The 20,547-nt window shown below is 42.0% G+C and overlaps 1 protein-coding gene across 4 annotated transcripts in view; it reads left to right on the top strand.

The window, feature by feature from the left end:
* The first annotated feature begins 15,268 nt into the window (after positions 1–15,268).
* Positions 15,269–20,547, top strand: part of LOC124028524 (F-box only protein 42-like) — a 42,474-nt gene continuing 37,195 nt past the window's right edge. Inside the window, exons 1-2 of one of the 4 annotated variants that reach the window (XM_046340588.1) lie at positions 15,269–15,418; positions 16,115–16,396. In XM_046340588.1, the coding sequence (XP_046196544.1) occupies positions 16,126–16,396 (271 nt within the window). In that variant the 5' untranslated portion in view covers positions 15,269–15,418; positions 16,115–16,125. Of the gene's footprint in view, positions 15,432–16,091; positions 16,397–20,547 lie in introns of all 4 variants that reach the window. The other 3 variants (XM_046340582.1, XM_046340578.1, XM_046340569.1) reach the window with 3 other exon arrangements.

The following is a 20,547-nucleotide window of genomic DNA, read 5'->3' as shown; positions in this document are numbered from 1 at the left end:
TTGGTGGATGGAGCAAGACATGTCCCAGATGTGCTCAATTGGATTCAGGTCTGGGGAACGGGCGGGCCAGTCCATAGCATCAATGCTTTCCTCTTGCAGGAACTGCTGACACACTCCAGCCACATGAGGTCTAACATTGTCTTGCATTAGGAGGAACCCAGGGCCTACCACACCAGCATATGGTCTCACAAGGAGTCTGAGGATCTCATCTTGGTACCTAATGGCAGTCAGGCTACCTCTGGCGAGCACATGGAGGGCTGTGCGGCCCCCCAAAGAAATGCCACCCCACACCATAACTGACCCACCGCCAAACCAGTCAGCGCGGGGGATTGTTGCAGGCAGCAGACCGTTCTCCACGGTGTCTCCAGACTGTCACATCTGTCACATGTGTGCAGTGTGAACCTGCTTTCATCTGTGAAGAGCACAGGGCGCCAGTGGCGAATTTGCCAATCTTGGTGTTCTCTGGCAAATGCCAAACATCCTGCACGGTGTTGGGCTGTAGGCACAACCCCCACCCGTGGACGTCGGGCCCTCATACCACCCTCATAGTCTGTTTCTGACCGTTTGAGCAGACACATGCATATTTGTGGCCTGCTGGAGGTCATTTTGCAGGGCTCTGGCAGTGCTCCTCCTGCTCCTCTTTGCCAAAGGCAGAGGTAGCGGTCCTGCTGCTGGGTTGTTGCCCTCCTACGTCCTCCTCCACGTCTCCTGATGTGGTGGCCTGTCTCCTGGTAGCGCCTCCATGCTCTGGACACTACGCTGACAAACACAGCAAACCTTCTTGCCACAGCTTGCATTGATGTGCCATTCTGGATGAGCTGCACTACCTGAGCCACTTGTGTGCGTTGTAGACTCCGTCTCATGCTACCACTAGAGTGAAAGCACCGCCAGCATTCAAAAGTGACCAAAACATCAGCCAGGAAGCATAGGGACTGAGAAGTGGTCTGTGGTTATCACCTGCAGAGCCACTCCTTTATTGGGGGTGTCTTGCTAATTGCCTCTAATTTCCACCTGTTGTCTATACCATTTGCACAACAGCATGTGAAATGTATTGTCAATCAGTGTTGCTTCCTAAGTGAACAGTTTGATTTCACAGAAGTGTGATTGACTTGGAGTTACATTGTGTTGTTTAAGTGTTCCCTTTATTTTTTTGAGCAGTGTATATTTCCTACCACAGGCCAACAGCCTGGAAAGACGGGACACCACCACTCAACATATCCTGTAACTCTTCTGACTTCAAGTCGTGTACACCCAAATACTTTTCTGCAGCTGCCGCCACAACCTCAATTTCCTGCGACTTACGTTTTTATTTTTTTATTTAACCCCTCCAACAACCCCTCTTCGGAGGACAAATATCTTATTTATTTATTTTTTACAGCTTTTTACTACATATCCATACATTTTACCTATATATTTTACATACACATTTAACATATACATTTTACAAATATATATTTTACATACATGGAACTTTTATATATAACAACAATACATTATCAAACAAACTCTTTAATCCCAACCCTCAGCCACTCTCAGCCCATCCCACCTATCATCATAGACCAACCCTCAGCCACTCTCAGACCATCCCACCTATCACCATAGACCAACCCTCAGCCACTCTCAGCCCATCCCACCTATCACCATAGACCAACCCTCAGCCACTCTCAGCCCATCCCACCTATCACCATAGACCAACCCTCAGCCACTCTCAGCCCATCCCACCTATCACCATAGACCAACCCTCAGTCACTCTCAGCCCATCCCACCTATCATCATAGACCAACCCTCAGCCACTCTCAGCCCATCCCACCTATCATCATAGACCAACCCTCAGCCACTCTCAGCCCATCCCACCTATCATCATAGACCAACCCTCAGCCACTCTCAGCCCATCCCACCTATCACCATAGACCAACCCTCAGCCACTCTCAGCCCATCCCACCTATCACCATAGACCAACCCTCAGCCACTCTCAGCCCATCCCACCTATCACCATAGACCAACCCTCAGCCACTCTCAGCCCATCCCACCTATCACCATAGACCAACCCTCAGCCACTCTCAGCCCATCCCACCTATCACCATAGACCTCAGCTCTTTAATCCCAACCCTCAGCCACTCTCAGCCCATCCCACCTATCATCATAGACCAACCCTCAGCCACTCTCAGCCCATTCCACCTATCATCATAGACCTCAGCTCTTTAATCCCAACCCTCAGCCACTCTCAGCCCATCCCACCTATCATCATAGACCTCAGCTCTTTAATCCCAACCCTCAGCCACTCTCAGCCCATCCCACCTATCATCATAGACCTCAGCTCTTTAATCCCAACCCTCAGCCACTCTCAGCCCATCCCACCTATCACCATAGACCTCAGCTCTTTAATCCCAACCCTCAGCCACTCTCAGCCCATCCCACCTATCATCATAGACCGCCCTTGTTTGGTTTCCATATGCCATATATTTTTCAATTGTGCTGTGATGTGTTAAAAAATGTTGGAATCTTTGTAATTGTATAGTATCCACAGTTTGTGAGCTAAAGAGGAAAGCCTTTCATACGAGTATTATTATATTATTTATTGACTGGCTATTTGTTAGGTACATTTTTTGTGCATGTTGTGCTTTTTTAACCATTCCTTATCCTGCGACCAGAAACAAGCCACAATATCAGAATAAGTGATCTATTGATTCTGTCTCTTCGCAATAAAATCTCCAAACTTGAGATTGTTGTACGCCCCATATATATATATATATATATATATATATATATATATATATATATATATATATATATATATATATATATATATATATATATATATATATATATATAGTATTCTGTTGGTGGAAAGAATTTTATATAATAATTTAAATTGAAAAACTCTAATTATTGAGCCATGTGCCATGGAATTGGTACATCAAAAATCTCCTCCCATTTACTTTGCAACCTGTATGGTGCAGCTGTCAACATTTTGTCCTCAGATGAAACTGGTAGATTTTTCTATTTATTCCAGTTCCTTTCAGTCAATTTGTATTTTTAATATATGGTAGGCAAACAAGTCCCCTACCTTCTCCCTTTTCCACTTGCCTCCTCCATTTTCGTGGTAGTGCTGCAATCACTTGGTTGTACATTTGGATTGAGCAGATATTCCCATTATTTTCGATAACTGCATATGTGACATAACTCCTCAATTTCTATTCATAATATCATTCATAAATATGATATGGTTTTAGATTTTTTTTTAAATTAATCAATATATTTGAGTTTAACCATAACATTTGTTGTAATATTTGTTTTAACTGTTCTGGAGGATAAAACTGAAATTGTAACCAGCTTTGTATGGCTTGTTTAAGAAAGGGGAATACTTGAAACAAATTAAATTTTCAATTTAATTCGAAAATGAGAAGTTGTAATCTATATGAAGTCGAAAAAGCTATTTTTTAACATAGGTTGAGCTTTTCTTAATAATCTACTGGAGAACCATTTGGGGTTTAAATATAATTTATGTATGAGTGAAGCTTTTAGTGAAAGGTTTAAAGCTTTAATATTTAATCATTTTAGCCCCGAAACAAAAATTCATTATACAAATAGGCAGGTTTATTTTTGCCAGGCTTAGCATTCCAAATAAAATGAAATATTTTTTGCTCATATGATTTTAAAAACGAATAATCTGGAGTAGGCAATGCCATTAGTAAGTAAGTAAACTGTGATAGGACCAAAGAGTTAATCAATGTCATTTTTCCATAAATAGACAAGTATTTACCTCTCCATGGTTGCAAAATCGTATCTACTTTTGCTAACTTTCTATTGAAATTAATTGTGGTAAGTTCATTTATATTTTTTGAGATGTGAATACCAAGTATGTTTACTTCACCATTCAAACATTTTATTGGTAAACTACAAGGTAGTGTAAACAATATATTTTTTAACGATCCAATACGTAATATGGTACACTTGTCATAATTAGGTTTTAATCCAGTGAGGCAAGAAAAGTGATCAAGATCTTCAATGAGACTGTGCAGGGATCCAGATTGCAGACTTAAGAAGAAACTAGAGTCATCAGCATACATTGACACATTTGTTTTTATCCCCTGGATTTCTATCCCCTTGATGTTCTTGTTGGATATAATTTTAATAGTTAGCATTTCAATGGCCATAATAAATAGATACAGAGACAACGGACAGCCTTGTTTTTGTTTTTTTTGTTTATTTTTTATTTTTTTATTTCACCTTTATTTAACCAGGTAGGCTAGTTGAGAACAGGTTCTCATTTGCAACTGCGACCTGGCCAAGATAAAGCATAGCAGTGTGAACAGACAACACAGAGTTACAAATGGAGTAAACAATTAACAAGTCAATAACACAGTAGAGAAAAAAAGGGGAGTCTATATACAATGTGTGCAAAAGGCATGAGGAGGTAGGCGAATAATTACAATATTGCAGATTAACACTGGAGTGATAAATGATCAGATCATCATGTACATGTAGAGATATTGGTGTGCAAAAGAGCAGAAAAGTAAATAAATAAAAACTGTGGGGATGAGGTAGGTGAAAATGGGTGGGCTATTTACCAATAGATTATGTACAGCTGCAGCGATCGGTTAGCTGCTCAGATAGCTGATGTTTGAAGTTGGTGAGGGAGATAAAAGTCTCCAACTTCAGCGATTTTTGCAATTCGTTCCAGTCACAGGCAGCAGAGTACTGGAACGAAAGGTGGCCGAATGAGGTGTTGGCTTTAGGGATGATCAATGAGATACACCTGCTGGAGCACGTGCTACGGATGGGTGTTGCCATCGTGACCAGTGAGCTGAGATAAGGCGGAGCTTTGCCTAGCATGGCCTTGTAGATGACCTGGAGCCAGTGGGTCTGGCGACGAAAATGTAGCGAGGGCCAGCCGACTAGAGCATACAAGTCGCAGTGGTGGATAGTATAAGGTGCTTTAGTGACAAAACGGATGGCACTGTGATAAACTGCATCCAGTTTGCTGAGAAGAGTGATGGAAGCAGTTTTGTAGATGACATCGCCGAAGTCGAGGATCGGTAAGCTTGGCAGCGTGAGTGAAGGAGGCTTTGTTGCGGAATAGAAAGCCGACTCTTGATTTGATTTTCGATTGGAGATGTTTGATATGGTTCTGGAAGGAGAGTTTGCAGTCTAGCCAGACACCTAGGTATTTATAGTTGTCCACATATTCTTAGTCAGAACCGTCCAGAGCAGTGATGCTAGTCGGATATAGGTCTGTAACAGTTTGGGTCCAGGGTGTCTCCCCCTTTGAAGAGGGGGATGACTGCGGCAGCTTTCCAATCCTTGGGGATCTCAGACGATATGAAAGAGAGGTTGAACAGGCTGGTAATAGGGGTTGCGACAATGGAGGCGGATAGTTTCAGAAATAGAGGGTCCAGATTGTCAAGCCCAGCTGATTTATACGGGTCCAGGTTTTGCAGCTCTTTCAGAACATCTGCTATCTGGATTTGGGTAAAGGAGAACCTGGAGAGGCTTGGGCGAGGAGCTGCGGGGGGGCCGGAGCTGTTGGCCGAGGTAGGAGTAGCCAGGCGGAAGGCATGGCCAGCCGTTGAGAAATGCTTGTTGAAGTTTTCGATAATCATGGATTTGTCGGTGGTGACCGTGTTCCCTAGCCTCAGTGCAGTGGGCAGCTGGGAGGAGGTGCTCTTGTTCTCCATGGACTTCACAGTGTCCCAGAACGTTTTGGAGTTGGAGCTACAGGATGCAAACTTCTGCCTGAAGAAGCTGGCCTTAGCTTTCCTGACTGACTGCGTGTATTGGTTCCTGACTTCACTGAACAGTTGCATATCGCGGGGACTGTTCGATGCTATTGCAGTCTGCCACAGGATGTTTTTGTGCTGGTCGAGGGCAGTCAGGTCTGGAGTGAACCAAGGGCTGTATCTGTTCTTAGTTCTGCATTTTTTGAACGGAGCATGCTTATCTAAAATGGTGAGGAAGTTACTCTTAAAGAATGACCAGGCATCCTCAACTGACGGGATGAGGTCAATGTCCTTCCAGGATACCCGGGCCAGGTCGATTAGAAAGGCCTGCTCACAGAAGTGTTTTAGGGAGAGTTTGACAGTGATGAGGGGTGGTCGTTTGACTGCGGCACCGTAGCGGATACAGGCAATGAGGCAGTGGTCGCTAAGATCCTGGATGAAGACAGCGGAGGTGTATTTGGAGGGCCAGTTGGTCAGGATGACGTCTATGAGGGTGCCCTTGCTTACAGAGTTAGGGTTGTACCTGGTGGGTTCCTTGATGATTTGTGTGAGATTGAGGGCATCTAGCTTAGATTGTAGGACTGCCGGGGTGTTAAGCATATCCCAGTTTAGGTCACCTAACAGAACAAACTCTGAAGCTAGATGGGGGGCAATCAATTCACAAATGGTGTCCAGGGCACAGCTGGGAGCTGAGGGGGGTCGGTAGCAGGCGGCAACAGTGAGAGACTTATTTCTGGAGAGAGTAATTTTCAGAATTAGTAGTTCGAACTGTTTGGGTATGGACCTGGAAAGTATGACATTACTTTGCAGGCTATCTCTGCAGTAGACTGCAACTCCTCCCCCTTTGGCAGTTCTATCTTGACGGAAGATGTTATAGTTGGGTATGGAAATCTCTGAATTTTTGGTGGCCTTCCTGAGCCAGGATTCATACAGGGTAAGGACATCAGGGTTAGCAGAGTGTGCTAAAGCAGTGAGTAAAACAAACTTAGGGAGGAGGCTTCTGATGTTGACATGCATGAAACCAAGGCTTTTTCGATCACAGAAGTCAACAAATGAGGGTGCCTGGGGACATGCAGGGCCTGGGTTTACCTCCACATCACCCGCGGAACAGAGAAGGAGTAGTATGAGGGTGCGGCTAAGGGCTATCAAAACTGGTCGCCTAGAGCGTTGGAGACAGAGAATAAGAGGAGCAGGTTTCTGGGCATGGTAGAATATATTCAGGGCATAATGCACATACAGGGGTATGGTGGGGTGCGGGTACGGCGGAGTAAAGCCCAGGCACTGGGTGATGATGAGAGAGGTTTTATCTCTGGACATGTTGGTTGTAATGGGTGAGGTCACCACATATGTGGGAGGTGGGACAAAGGAGGTATCAGGGGTATGAGGAATGGGACTAGGGGCTCCATTGTGAACTAAAACAATGATAACTAACCTGAGCAACAGTATACAAGGCATATTGACATTTGAGAGAGACATACAGCGAGGCATACAGTAATCACAGGTGTTGAATTGGGAAAGCTAGCTAAAACAGTGGGTGAGACAACAGCTAATCAGCTAGCATAACAACAGCAGGTGAGATGGCATTGACTAGGCAACTCGGCCGACAGATAAAACAAACAAGCAGAATGGAGTACCGTGATTAATGGACAGTCCAGCGTGCATCAGCTATGTAGCCAAGTGATCAGAGTCCAGGGGGCAGCGGTGGATGGGGCAGGGGGGCTGGGCTGGCGAGTGTTATCCAGGTTAAAAAAACTAACAATGACTAAATAGCTTGTAGCTAGCTAGCTGGTTAGCTTCTGGAGGTTCTTGAGTGTGTTCTAAAAATAAAGATAATAGCGATTCCGTATCACATTGGGTGAGGCAGGTTTCCGGAAGGTATAAACAATTTTTTTTTAAATCGGGAAGAGATAGAGTACATATGGGCCTCTGCGTTTTTGGGACGTGGCGATGCAGACGGTTAGCAGGCCTGTGCTAACAAGCTAACAGATTAGCAGGTCGGGGTAAACAAGGTAGTAGTTAGCGGACCTGGGCTAAACAAGCTAGCAGTTAGCATGCCGAATTAGCAAGCAAGGAGATAGCGATGGCTAGAGAGTTAGCCTTTGGAGGACGTTGCGATGGGGTGAGTCTGTTTATTCCTCTTCATGCAGTGATATCGATAGACCGGTCGTAGGTCAAGGTATTGTAGCCCAGGAGTATGCTAGGAGCTCTGGCCGGGCTAGCTTCAAGCTACGTGGGTGGAAACGCTAGCCAGGAGTAATCAACCAGGGTTGCTGTTTAGCTCGATAGCTAGTTGTGAAGATCCAGCTGAAGAATGTTCCGTTTGTGGTGGGAATCCGGGGGTAAAAAATTAAATAGGTCCGTTATGCTCTGGTTAGCGTTGCGTTGTTCGAACTGGCGAGAGCTTTCCGAGCTAAAGGTTAGTTGATGACCGGTTAGCTGAAGACCGCTAGCATAGCTGGTAGTTAGCTGGCTAGCTTCAGTTGAGGGGGTCCGGTTCCGAAGTAAATATAACTACTTTAGGAAAAGTAGCTACATTGGCGGGTTGCAGAAGAGTATTTGGAAGCTTAGGTTTAGCAAAATGTTTTTAAAGATATGCGAAGAAAAAATATCTAAAACGAAAAAGAGACAATATTTACAGAGACGATACGACAGGACAACTTACTGCAACGCCATCTTACTCCTCTTAAAAGCTCAATACTTTCTGAGAAGTAACCATTGTTTACAATTTTACCTCTAGGGTTTCTGTATATAACTTTAACCCATTGTCTTAGAGATTCACAAAATTAAAGTATTCCAGGCATTTATATATCAACTCTAATCGTACTATATCAAATGCCTTTTCAAAATCGTCTATGAAGACCAGACCTGATATCTTCAGTGTTTCATAATGTTAAATTGTTTCAAGTAATTGTCAATAATGTAAAAAACCTGTCTGATCAGGGTGAAAAATATCTGGTATAACCTTTTTTTTATTCTATATGCTATGCATTTTGCCAGGATTTTTGCATCACATCTTGTTGAGTACCTGAAAGTCTACCATTTGTATAAGAGTAATTAAAACATGCTAATAATGGATCTTTGAGTACATCAAAAAACGGTCTGATATACCTCTACTGGTATACGTCAAGCCCGGGTGTTTTTCCAGACTGAAAATATTTGATTGCCTCAAAATGTTCCTCTTCTGTAAATTGGCCTTCACACCGGTATTTCTGTAAATTACAGTTAACATCATTCAGTGGAAATGGAGGAGACTGAAAATAAAACATATGCTTAAAATATTTTTGCTTCCTCTTCAATATAATCTTCATCTACAATATAATTTGGTCAATCATGGATAACTCAATAATTTCTAATGAGTTTCTATAAATTATTTTTGGTAGAATTTCTGTGTTGAAGATTTCTGTGTTGAAGAATTTTGTGCATTTTCCCCCATTTTCCATCCAATTCGCTTTTTTTGTGTGTAATACATTACTGTCACGCCTTGGCCATAGAGAGCTTTTGTTTTCTATGTTGGTTCGGTCGGGGTGTGATTCAAGGGTGGGTTATCTAGGTGAATTATATTTTTATGTTGGCCTAGTATGGTTCCCAATTAGAGGCAGCTGTTTATCTTTGTCTCTGATTGGGGATCATATTTAGGTAGCCATTTTCCCATTGTACTTTGTGGGATCTTGTCTATGTATAGTTGCCTGTGAGCATTATATTAGCGTCACGTTTCGTTTGTTTGTTTTGTTCTTTAAAGTTTTCTATTCCAAAATAAAGTATGGAAACATACCACGCTGCATCTTGGTACACTCCTTATAACTATCGTCACAATTACGCTTGATCGTTCTTGAATAAACACCTCAATTTCTTTTATTTTTCCTCTAACCTATTTTGTGCCTCTGTAGTACAGTTTCCATTACCATCTACCTGCGCTGTTACTTCCGCTATTTCATGTATTAGTCTAATCTCTTTTGACCTCAACTGCTTTTGTTTTAATGAGCATTGTATTGAATGACCTCTTAAAAGTACATGTGAAAGTGTCCCATACAGTAAGGGGATCTACTGTATCTATGTTGTACAAAAAAAAGTACATTGAATTATTTTGTCTTAGTTAAGCATAAATTGTCATCCAACAGACTTGGATTAGTTTACCAATATCCTCGTCCACGTGGAAATTTTATAAGAGTTATATGGAAGCCAATTAGATGGTGGTCCGATCACATTTGGTCTCCTATTAATAGTTTTTTTTTTGCAAGAACGAGACTAGGAAGTAATCAAGACGGCTGGCTTGATTAAGCCTCCTCCATGTATATCTCACTAGGTCAGGGTTTTCAACCTCCATATATCCACTAGTTATAATGTATCCATGATCTTTGTAATCTCCTTAAGTGCTTGAGGGTGATAGCTTGTAGAATGATTTCCTTAAACGATCCATTGAGGTACTTAAAATCGTATTATAATTTCCCACCATAATAATACATGATTTCGTTGCTTGTGAGCTAAAAAGATTATTATACATATTTTAGAAAAGTGTGGATAATTATTATTTGGCCCATGTAGATTAATTAGCCAGATCTGTTTTTGGTACAACAGAATATTTAAAATAATCCATCTTCTTTGCGGATCTGTTTACAATCGGATCAAAAGTTATATTCATGTAATCACCCCTTTTGAGTTTCTTTGACCATGACAAAAATATATTTCTCCCTCCCAGTCCTTTTCCCACCCAACCTCATCTATATTTGTAGAATGAGTTTTCTGTAAACAGTAGATATGATATTCTTTCACTTTTAGCCATGTAAAAATTGATCTCATTTGTTAACGATCTGCTAAGCCATTACAATTATAACCTACTTGCTATACTTATTTCCCCAATTATACTTACCACAACCAATGTTTGTAAACTTACCATTCAAAAGCACCATGATGATTAAGTGTCCATATAGTTGTACCATAATAATTTGCACTGTTAAGCATACTGTAACTGCAACTTTGTAAACCTCCAATTGTCCTAATATTGTCACTAAGAACATCTCCCTGACTCATGGCGCACCTTTGCGTCCTAAGTAAGGCAAACCCTTGGCCGTCAATTGGCGTTGGCCAGAGGCTGAGGAAAATATGGGCAGTCCCATGATAATATAATGATCTATGAGGATGCCAAAGAGAAGTAACCAAATAACACATTTGCTGAAATGCATTTTGTACATATATGCACGAATTGATTGTGTTGATATATCACAAGACCAGTCCTTTTTTAATGTCCATTACATGCAATCATATTTCATGTAGTCCTCATTATATCCTCTTATATCCCGACAAAAAAAGGAAGAAGGAAAAAGGAACATAGATTCTAACGGCCGCTAATGACTGCAAGGAAAATTTCGTCTTAGGTATCACATTATATCCTGTTGTATCGTGCCATGGCTCTGCCAGAGCCGACCGCAAGCCAACCCCGGGCACTCCCTTATGGGAAGGCATACTCAAATTCAATCTCACAATCGATTCCGACACAGCCACCGCACGACAGCCAAGAACACATACAGTACTGACAATCAGGAGCGAGTAAACTTGTAAAACTAACCCTCCCTCCACCCTACACATTATGTTTTTTATTCCAGGGTCGTTGCTCTATCACCTCGGCTGTTTTACACCTAGGCCTATATCATTAGGATCAATAAAATAAAAGGTAGCATAAATAGCTTATATAGAAATATATAATATAACTTCCTCTCACTTTGAGAAGTGCTTCCATAAGCCAATTATTGTATTAGTTCTACCGTTAACTTGAATCACTTTATCCCAGTGTTAACCAGCCCACACACACTAGAGACAACAACCCTATTGACATTTGTTTTAAATTTAAAAGGAAAATACCAATTATTTTAGGATCGTATAGGCCTATTCCAATAAAGAACCTAGGCAGGTTTAAAAAAATGTAAACCTTTATCCTAGCCCTATAATACATCTATACATATTTATTGTTTTTTTTCTTAAAAGCTAATAATTCCGATTCACATCGGCGAACATGGGCCGCACTATATAAGAGTTTTTGTCATAATATACACGACCTTTACAATTAGGACATACTGTATCATATTTTAAACAAAAACAAAAACTACCTTGTTATTTCTAATGTACAATCTTCAAATTAAATACATTAAAAAATCATAAAGTTAAAAAAAAAAGGCCAGCCTTACCCATCCTCGCTTTCCCCTGAATCAAAACTTCCATATTGCCTAAATAGTAAAAGGATAAGTTCATCATATCCATTCTGCATTGCCATAAATTCAACCTTATTTTAAGTCCACATAGTCCACGGTTCCATAATGCATGACTAAAAACAAAAAAAGTAGTTAATGCAAAAACATTTTTGTAAAAAAACAATGAATCCATATTCTGTGTAATGCGGTGCAAATATGTATCCGGAACTACTTCATAATATAATAATAATAATATATGCCATTTAGCAGACGCTTTTATCCAAAGCGACTTACAGTCATGTGTGCATACATTCTACTTCAACGGGAGGTAGCTATCACTCACAGCCACGTTGTAATCTTCGAGTCCTTGAACATTTGATTATTTACAAATAATTTATCGACCACTAGACCAATATTCTGCTTCTCTGCTCCGAGGCTATTTTCATTTTGTAGTGGGTTAGCATAGCTACGATCGGACGGGGACCTTCTTTGAAAATCAATTGTTTCCACCCGTTAGTCCGTCATCTTGAGATTGTGTTTCATGAACACCTTGACTATTTCCTCCGTTGGCTGATAGTTTTAGTTTCGAATAGGCTACTTGATGGCCAACAGAGGCAAATGTATCATTCTCCAAATTTAATGTCAGTTTCATTGAGGCCTTTTCTCTATTAAAATAACCACCCAAAGTAGTCCTATAATTTCCATTTCAAATTTCCATTTGTGCAGCCCCCCGAGATCAAAGAACTGAGAATGCATAAAACTCTTAGCTTGATACCGTTTCCTTTAAGCAAAGTAAACATTAGAACGAGGTTCAAACAACCTCCAAGCGAATTTCGTACATTTCCAGTGCATTGTCTACATTATTTATTGATGTGCATCAGTTCATGAGTATTAATATGTTTAACAAAAATGGGTTGGAAATAGGTGTCTCCATAATGACAATCTATACTGAGCAAAAACACAAATGCAACAACTTTTAAAGATTTTACTGAATTACAGTTCATGTGTTGTTTGACAAAACTGCACATTTTAGAGTGGCCGTTTATTGTCCCCAGCACAAGGTGAACCTGAGTAATGATCGTGCTGTTTAATCAGCTTCTTCACAACATTTAAGAGAAATGTCATGGCGGCTGCGGTGCAATTTGTCCAAAAACCATCTTCACCCGCGACATTGTTTACAAAGTAGCTCAATTTGGAATGAAAACCAAGAACATGGCACCACTGAGACCACTTCTTGTTACCTTCATCGATTCCACATCACCGAAGTCTGTCTTCACCCACCCTGAAACAATGGATCTGCCAAAAGACAAGGGTCGGAGTAGGTGTTCCCTAACGGAAATATGCAAATAGATAATACAACGTGCCAATAGGAACTCACTATCTCGTGCTTGGTTCTGCACCACCAACTACACCAATATACCACTACTTCATAAAAATACAAATCACCACCCCACTCCACTACTTTGATCCTAACTGATCCTACATTTTGCCACAACTTTGGAAGTATGCTTGGGGTCATTGTCCATTTGGAAGACCCATTTGCGACCAAGCTTTAACTTCTTGACTGATGTCTTGAAATGTTGCTTCAATATATCCACATTATTGTCCTTCCTCATGATGCCATCTATTTTGTGAAGTGCACCAATCCCTCCTGCAGCAAAGCACTCCCGCTACATAAAACTGCCACCCCTGTGCTTCACGTTTGGGAGTGTGTTCTTCGGCTTGCAAGCATCCCCCTTTTTCCTCCAAACATAACGATGGTCATTATGGCCAAACAATTATATATTTTTTTCATCAGACCAGAGGACTTTTCTCCAAAAAGTATGATCTTTGTCCCCATGTGCAGTTGCAAACTGTGGCTCTTTTTATGGCGGTTTTGGAGCAGTGGCTTCTTCCTTGCTGAGCGGCCTTTCAGGTTATGTCGATATAGGACTTGTTTTACTGTGGATATAGATACTTTTGTACCTGTTTCCTCCAGCATCTTCACGAGATCCTTTGCTGTTGTGCTGGGATTGATTTGCACTTTTCACACCTAAGTACATTCATCTCTAGAAACATAAATTATGTTAATTAGCCTATCAGAAGCTTCTACAGCCATGATATAATTTTCTGGAATTTTCGAAGCTGTTTAAAGGCACAGTCAACTTAGTGTATGTAAACTTCTGAGCTACTGGATTTGTGATACAGTGAATTATAAGTTAAATAGTCTGTCTGTTAACAATTGTTGGAAAAATGACTAGTGTCATGCACAAAGTAGATGTCCTAACCAACTTGCCAAAACTATAGTTTGTTGACAAGAAAATTGTGGAGTGGTTGAAAAATTAGTTTTAATGACTCCAACCTAAGTGTTTGTAAACTTCCCGACTTCAACTGTAAATGGCCACAAAATCCTGATATACAGTTAACAGCGACCTCTACTGCATGGACATTGTACATGTACATTGGGAACGCGCATTGATTCCTGACATAAAACTGTACTCCAAAAATAACATGTTTGAAGATTTACTGAGTTGAATATAGGAGGAGGACCTATGTGTATAAAGATCCATTCTCTCTATATGACTTCGTTTGTCCCAACTTTGTTACTGTAAGTGACCTTTCATTTAGGTATGGCAACTTGGTTTAAACTTCAGTCAGGTGCAGAAATAGAGATGGTCTGTTCACTTCTGTGTAAACATAAAATGTTATTTTTTTGGTCGCGTACACATATTTTGCATATGATATCGCAGGTACAGCGAAATGCTTATGTTTCTAGCTCCAACAGTGCAGTACTACGAACAATACAAAATAATAGACACAACTCCCAAAATGTAAACAAATGAATTGAGAAAAACCTAAATGAGCAAAGTCAGAGTCCAGAAAATAAATGCATTTGTATCAAATCAAATCAAACTTTATTTGTCACATGCGCCGAATAGAACCAGTGTAGACTTTACCGTTAAATGCTTACTTACAAGCCCTTAACCAACAGTGCAGTTCATGAAGAAGAACATATTTACCAATTAGACTCAAGTAAAAAGTAATAATAAAAAGTAGCACAATATGAATAACGAGGTTATATACTGGGGCACCGGTATCGAGTCAGAGTGCGGGTGTACAGGCTAGTTGAGGTTATCTGTACATGTAGGTGGGGGCGAAGTGACTATGAAGTATAAACAAACAGTGAGTAGCAGCAGTGTACAAAAGGGAGGGTGATGTAGATGATCAAATTTGTATCAATGCAATAATATAAAATGTGGGTCATTTCTTGATTTGATAGTAATTTGATTCAATATGTTGTGTTTGTTTGTCATGGTACAGTATTTTAGTCCAATAGACCTAGCAATACCGATTATTACCAATCCACTTCCTTTCTCGAGTTCTTGACCATGACGATTTACGTGCGCGCTCCCGCGCTGCAGATGATACTGCCACTGATGAAGATGGCGAATGCTTGGAGTATGGCGATTTACTGCAGAAGCTGATAAAGGGAATGAGAAGAGAATTCACAAGATTGAAAACCAAACTAAAGAATAGGTGCAGAATTACGGTGAATATCAAAGCTGTTGGGGTTATGATTGGAAGGGAAATATGGCCCCCGAAAACCTGAAAGAAATAGAGCAGAAACCAAACAAACCACTAACGTTAGTAGTTTCTTACTGCATCCTAGCTGGCTAACTTAACGCGTTAGCTAGCTACTTTAGCTATACCCACTAGCTAGCAAGCTATATCTAACGTTATATTCCACAGATACACTGGCATTTTTCATTACAGTTTTCCACGGATTGTTAGCAAAATATAAATGATTTTACACAGTGTTAACTAATTTGATGCCCTACCATAGATGGAAATTCTAATTAGTGAGGGCGGGCCAGAAGGGATGCGTTCATCGGTGGATGTTAATGCTACTAGTAGCTAGTTAACGATATTGTGCCAATTAGCTAACCACTTTCCTTAGTTATCCAGCTAGTTAGCTACATTAATTAAGCAGGTTGCTAGTTCGCTTTAGTTTAGGACACACCATCGGGAGTCTGTGTATTGGTTCCAACCAATACACATACTCCCTGTCCCAAAGCTAGCAAGCTAAATTAGCTACTGTATGTCTATCCCCACCCTGTTGTAATTTCCCAAAACTACCATGAAGCACATGTCACGTGATGGAATTGATGGAAGGTACTATTATTGTTTGTCTTTGGGCCCATCTTTTTAGTGTCATCTCCCATCTATGTCCAGGCACAGAAAGAATGTCCCGCTCTTCAGACAGTGATGATGGGTACTTTGTTGCCATGGATACAGAGGAAGATGTATCAAGGCCTGTTGGAATGGCACAAGGGGGAGATCTGAAATTGGGGACCAGCAGAGGAGAGGGGGACGTAGAAGGCTGCAATGAGGGTGAGGGGACAATGGTGGAGCTGCCGGAGGAAGTCCTAGAATACATCCTGTCCTTCCTCTCACCATACCAGGAGCACAAGACCGCTGCACTGGTGTGTAAACAGTGGTATCGCCTCATTAAAGGTATGTCTACTGATGACATAACAACCTCCACCACCATTCTAAACCCAAATAGTTGTGCTGTGCAAATAACCCAAATAAAAATGTTTTGGTTATTAAACTAATTGACCAACGTTGGTTCAAATCAAATTTTATTAGTCACATGCGCCGAATACAACATGTATTCAACCTTATATTGAAATTCTTACTTACAAGCCACTAACCAACAATGGCGTTTTGAAAAATCCGGATAAGAATAAGAAATAAAAGTAACAAGTAATTAAAGAGCAGCAGGAAAATAACAATAGCGAGACTATATACAGGGGGGTACTGGTACCGAGTCAATGTGCGGAGGCACTGGTCTGGTTAGTTGAGGTAATATGTACAAGTAGGTAGAGTTATTAAAGTGACTCTGCATAGATAATAACAGAGTAGCAGCAGTGTTCCAGAGGAGGGGAGCAATGTAAATAGTCTGGGTAGCCATTTGATTAGCTGTTCAGGTGTCTTATGGCTTGGGGGTGGAAGCTCTTTCGAAGCCTCTTGGACCTAGATTTGGCGCTCCGGCACTGCTTGCCATGCAGTAGCAGAGAGAACAGTCTATGACCAGGGTGGCTGGAGTCTTTGACAATTTTTTGGGCCTTCCTCTTACACCGCCTGGTATAGAGGTCCTGGATAGCAGGAAGCTTGGCCCCAGTGATGTACTGGGCCGTTTGCACTACCTCATACCTTCTGTAGTGCCTTGCAGTCGGAGGCCGAGCAGTTGCCATACCAGGCAGTGATGAGACCAGTGGTGCAGCTGTAGAACCTTTTGAGGATCTGAAGACCCATGCCAAATCTTTTCAGTCTCCTGAGGGGGAATAGGTTTTGTCGTGCACTCTTCACAACTATCTTGGTGTGCTTGGACCGTGTTAGTTTGTTGGTGAAGTGGACACCAAGGAACTTGAAGGTCTAATCCTGAACCACTGCAGCCCCGTCGATGAGAAATGGGGGTGTGCTCGGTCCTCTTTTTCCTGTAGTCTACAATCATCTCGTTTGTCTTGATCACGTTGAGGGAGAGGTTGTTGTCCTGGCACCCCACAGCCTATAGGGAGGAGGTCAGAGACCTGGCCATCTCGTTGTTGTCGGTGATCAGGCCTACCACTGTTGTCATCAGCAAACTTAATGATGGTATTGGAGTCGTGCCTGGCAGTGCAGTCCTGAGTGAACAGGGAGTACAGGAGGGGACTGAGCATGCACCCCTAAGGGGCCCCATGTGTTGAGGATCAGCGTGGCGGATGTGTTGCTACCTACCCTCACCACCTGGGGGTGGCCCTTCAGGAAGTCCGGGATCCAGTTGCAGAGGGAGGTGTTTAGTCCCAGGGTCCTTAGCTTTTTGATGAGCTTTGAGGGCACTATTGTGTTGAACGCTGAGCTGTAGTCAATGAACAGCATTCTCACATAGGTGTTCCTTTTGTCCATGTGGGAAAGGGCAGTGTGGAGTATAATAGAGATTGCATCAGCTGTGGATCTGTTGGGGCGGTATGCAAATTGGATTGGATCTAGGGTTTCTGGGATAATGGTGTTCATGTGACAAGTCTTTCAAAGCACTTCTTGGCTACAGATGTGAGTGCTACGGGTCTGTAGTCATTTAGGCAGGTTACCTTTGTTCTTGAGCACAGGCACTATGGTGGTCTGTTTCTAACATGTTGGTATTACAGACTCGGAGAGGTTGAAAATGTCAGTGAAAGCACTTGCCAGTTTGTCAGCGCATGCTCGCAGTACACGCCCTGGTAATCCGTCTGGCCCCGCGGCCTTGTGAATGTTGACCTGTTTAAAGGTCTTACTCACATTGACTGTTGAGAGCATGATCAAACAGTTTTCCGGAACAGCTGTTGCTCTCATGCATGTTTCAGTGTTATTTGCCTCAAAGTGAGCATTGAAGTAGTTTAGCTTGTCTGGTAGACTCGTATCACTGGGCAGTTCTCGGCTGTGCTTCCTTTTGTAGTCTGTAATGGTTTGCAAGCCCTGCCACATCCAACGAGCGTCAGAGCCGGTGTAGTACGATTCGATCTTAGTCCTGTATTGAAGCTTTACCTGTTTGATGGTTCGTCGGAGGGCATAGCGGGATTTCTTATAACTTTTGGGTTAGAGTCCCGCTCCTTGAAAATGGCAGCTCTAGCCTTTAGCTCATTGCGTATGTAGCCTGTAATCCATGGCTTCTGGTTGGGGTATGTACGTACGGTCACTGTGGGGACGACGTCAACGATACAGTTATTGATGAAGCCAGTGACTGATGTGGTGTACTCCTCAATGCCATCGGAGGAATCCCGGAACATATTCCAGTCTTTACTGGCAAAACAGTCCTGTAGCTTAGCATCTGCTTCATCACTTTTTTTTATTGATTTAGTCACTGGTGCATCCTGCTTTAACTTTTGCTTGTAAGCAGGAATCAGGATGTTAGAATTATGGTCAGATTTGCCAAATGGAGGGAGAGGGAGAGCTTTGAATGAGTCTGTGTGTGGAGTGAAGTTGGTCCAGAGTGTGTTTTTATTTTTGTATTTTATTTTTTCCCCCCCTCTGGTTGCGCATTTAACATGCTGATAGAAATTTGGTAAAACTGATTTAAGATTCCTTGCATTAAAGTCCCCGGATGCTAGGAGTGCCGCCTGGGTGAGCGTTTTCTTGTTTGCTTATGGCGGAATACAACTCATTCAATGCTGTCTTAGTGTCAGCCTCTGACCTTGGTGGTGTGTATGTAAACAGCTACGAAAAATACAGATAAACTCTCAAGGTAGATAGTGTGGTCTACAGCTTATCATGAGATATTCTACCTCAGGCGAGCAATAGCTAGAGCTGTAAATACAGTCTTCCACCCCTTGTCTTACCAGACACCGCTGTTCTATCCTGCCGGTACAGCGTGTAACCAGCCAGCTGTATGTTCATAGTGTCGTCGTTCAGCCACGACTCCGTGAAGCATAAGATATTACAGTTTTTAATGTCCCGTTGGTAGTTTAATCGTCCGCATAGGTCATCAATTTATTCTCTAAATATTGCACGTTTGCTAGCAGAATGGAAGGAAGTGGGGGTTTTATTAGATCGTCTATGAATTCTCAGAAGGCTGCCTGCCCTCCTGCCCCTTTTTCTCTGTCTCTTCACGGGGATCTGGGCCTGTTCCTGAGAAAGTAGTATATCATTCGCATCGGGCTCGTCAGACTCGTTAAAGGGAAAAATGATTCTGCCAGTCTGTGGTGAGTAATCGCAGTCCTGATGTCTAGAAGTTATTTTTGGACATAAGAGATGGTAATGGTAACATTATGTACAAAATAAGTAAAAACATTTTTTTATAAATAAACAAAAGAACATGATCGGTTGGGGACATGTAAAACGTCAACCTTCTCCGGCGCCATTGTTACTCTCAAATACAACTCAAATACTTGAATTGCATTTAAATAAATAAAAATTGTGAGCCCAGTGAGCTGTTTCTCTAGAGAAAAATCAAATAATTTATGAGAGAATCAAGTCGAGAACTATGTGGGATGCTGGCATCCTGAGAGGCAGTGGCGCAGCGTTCTAAGGCTCTGCTTTGCAGTGCTGAGGCGCCATTACACCCTGAGGTTCAATACCAGGCTGTGCCACAGCCGTGAGTGATCGGGAGCCCCATAGGGCTGTGCACAATTGCCCCAGTACTGTCCAGGTTAGTGGAGGGTTTGGCCGGGGGCCTTTCCTTGGCTCATCGTGCACTAGCTACTCATTGTGGCTGGTCGGGCGCCTGCAAGCTGACTTCGGTTGTTGGTCAAACGTTGTTTCATCCAATATATTGGTTATGGCTGGCATCTGGGTTAAGTGATCAATGTGTTAAGCAGCGTGGCTTGGCGGGTCATGATTCGGAGGACGCTTGTCTCAACATTCGCCTCTCCCGACCACATTGGGGAGTTTCAGCGATGAGGCAAGATCTTAACTACCAATTGGATATCATGAAATTGGGGATAAAAATAGGATAAAAAAAGAAATATACTAGCCAATTGAAATAAATTCATTAGACCCTAATCTATGGATTTCACATGGCTTGGAATACAGATATGCATCTTGGTCACAGATACCTTAAAAAAAGAAAAGGTAGGGGTGTGGATCAGAAAACCAGTCTCTTTCTGGTGTGTGACCACCATTTGCCTCATGCAGCTTTGTGTAGAATTGAT

This window comes from Oncorhynchus gorbuscha, linkage group LG03 (genome assembly GCF_021184085.1).
Source record: "Oncorhynchus gorbuscha isolate QuinsamMale2020 ecotype Even-year linkage group LG03, OgorEven_v1.0, whole genome shotgun sequence".
NCBI classification, from domain to species: domain Eukaryota; kingdom Metazoa; phylum Chordata; class Actinopteri; order Salmoniformes; family Salmonidae; genus Oncorhynchus; species Oncorhynchus gorbuscha.
This window is presented reverse-complemented; position numbering and strand designations above follow the sequence as displayed.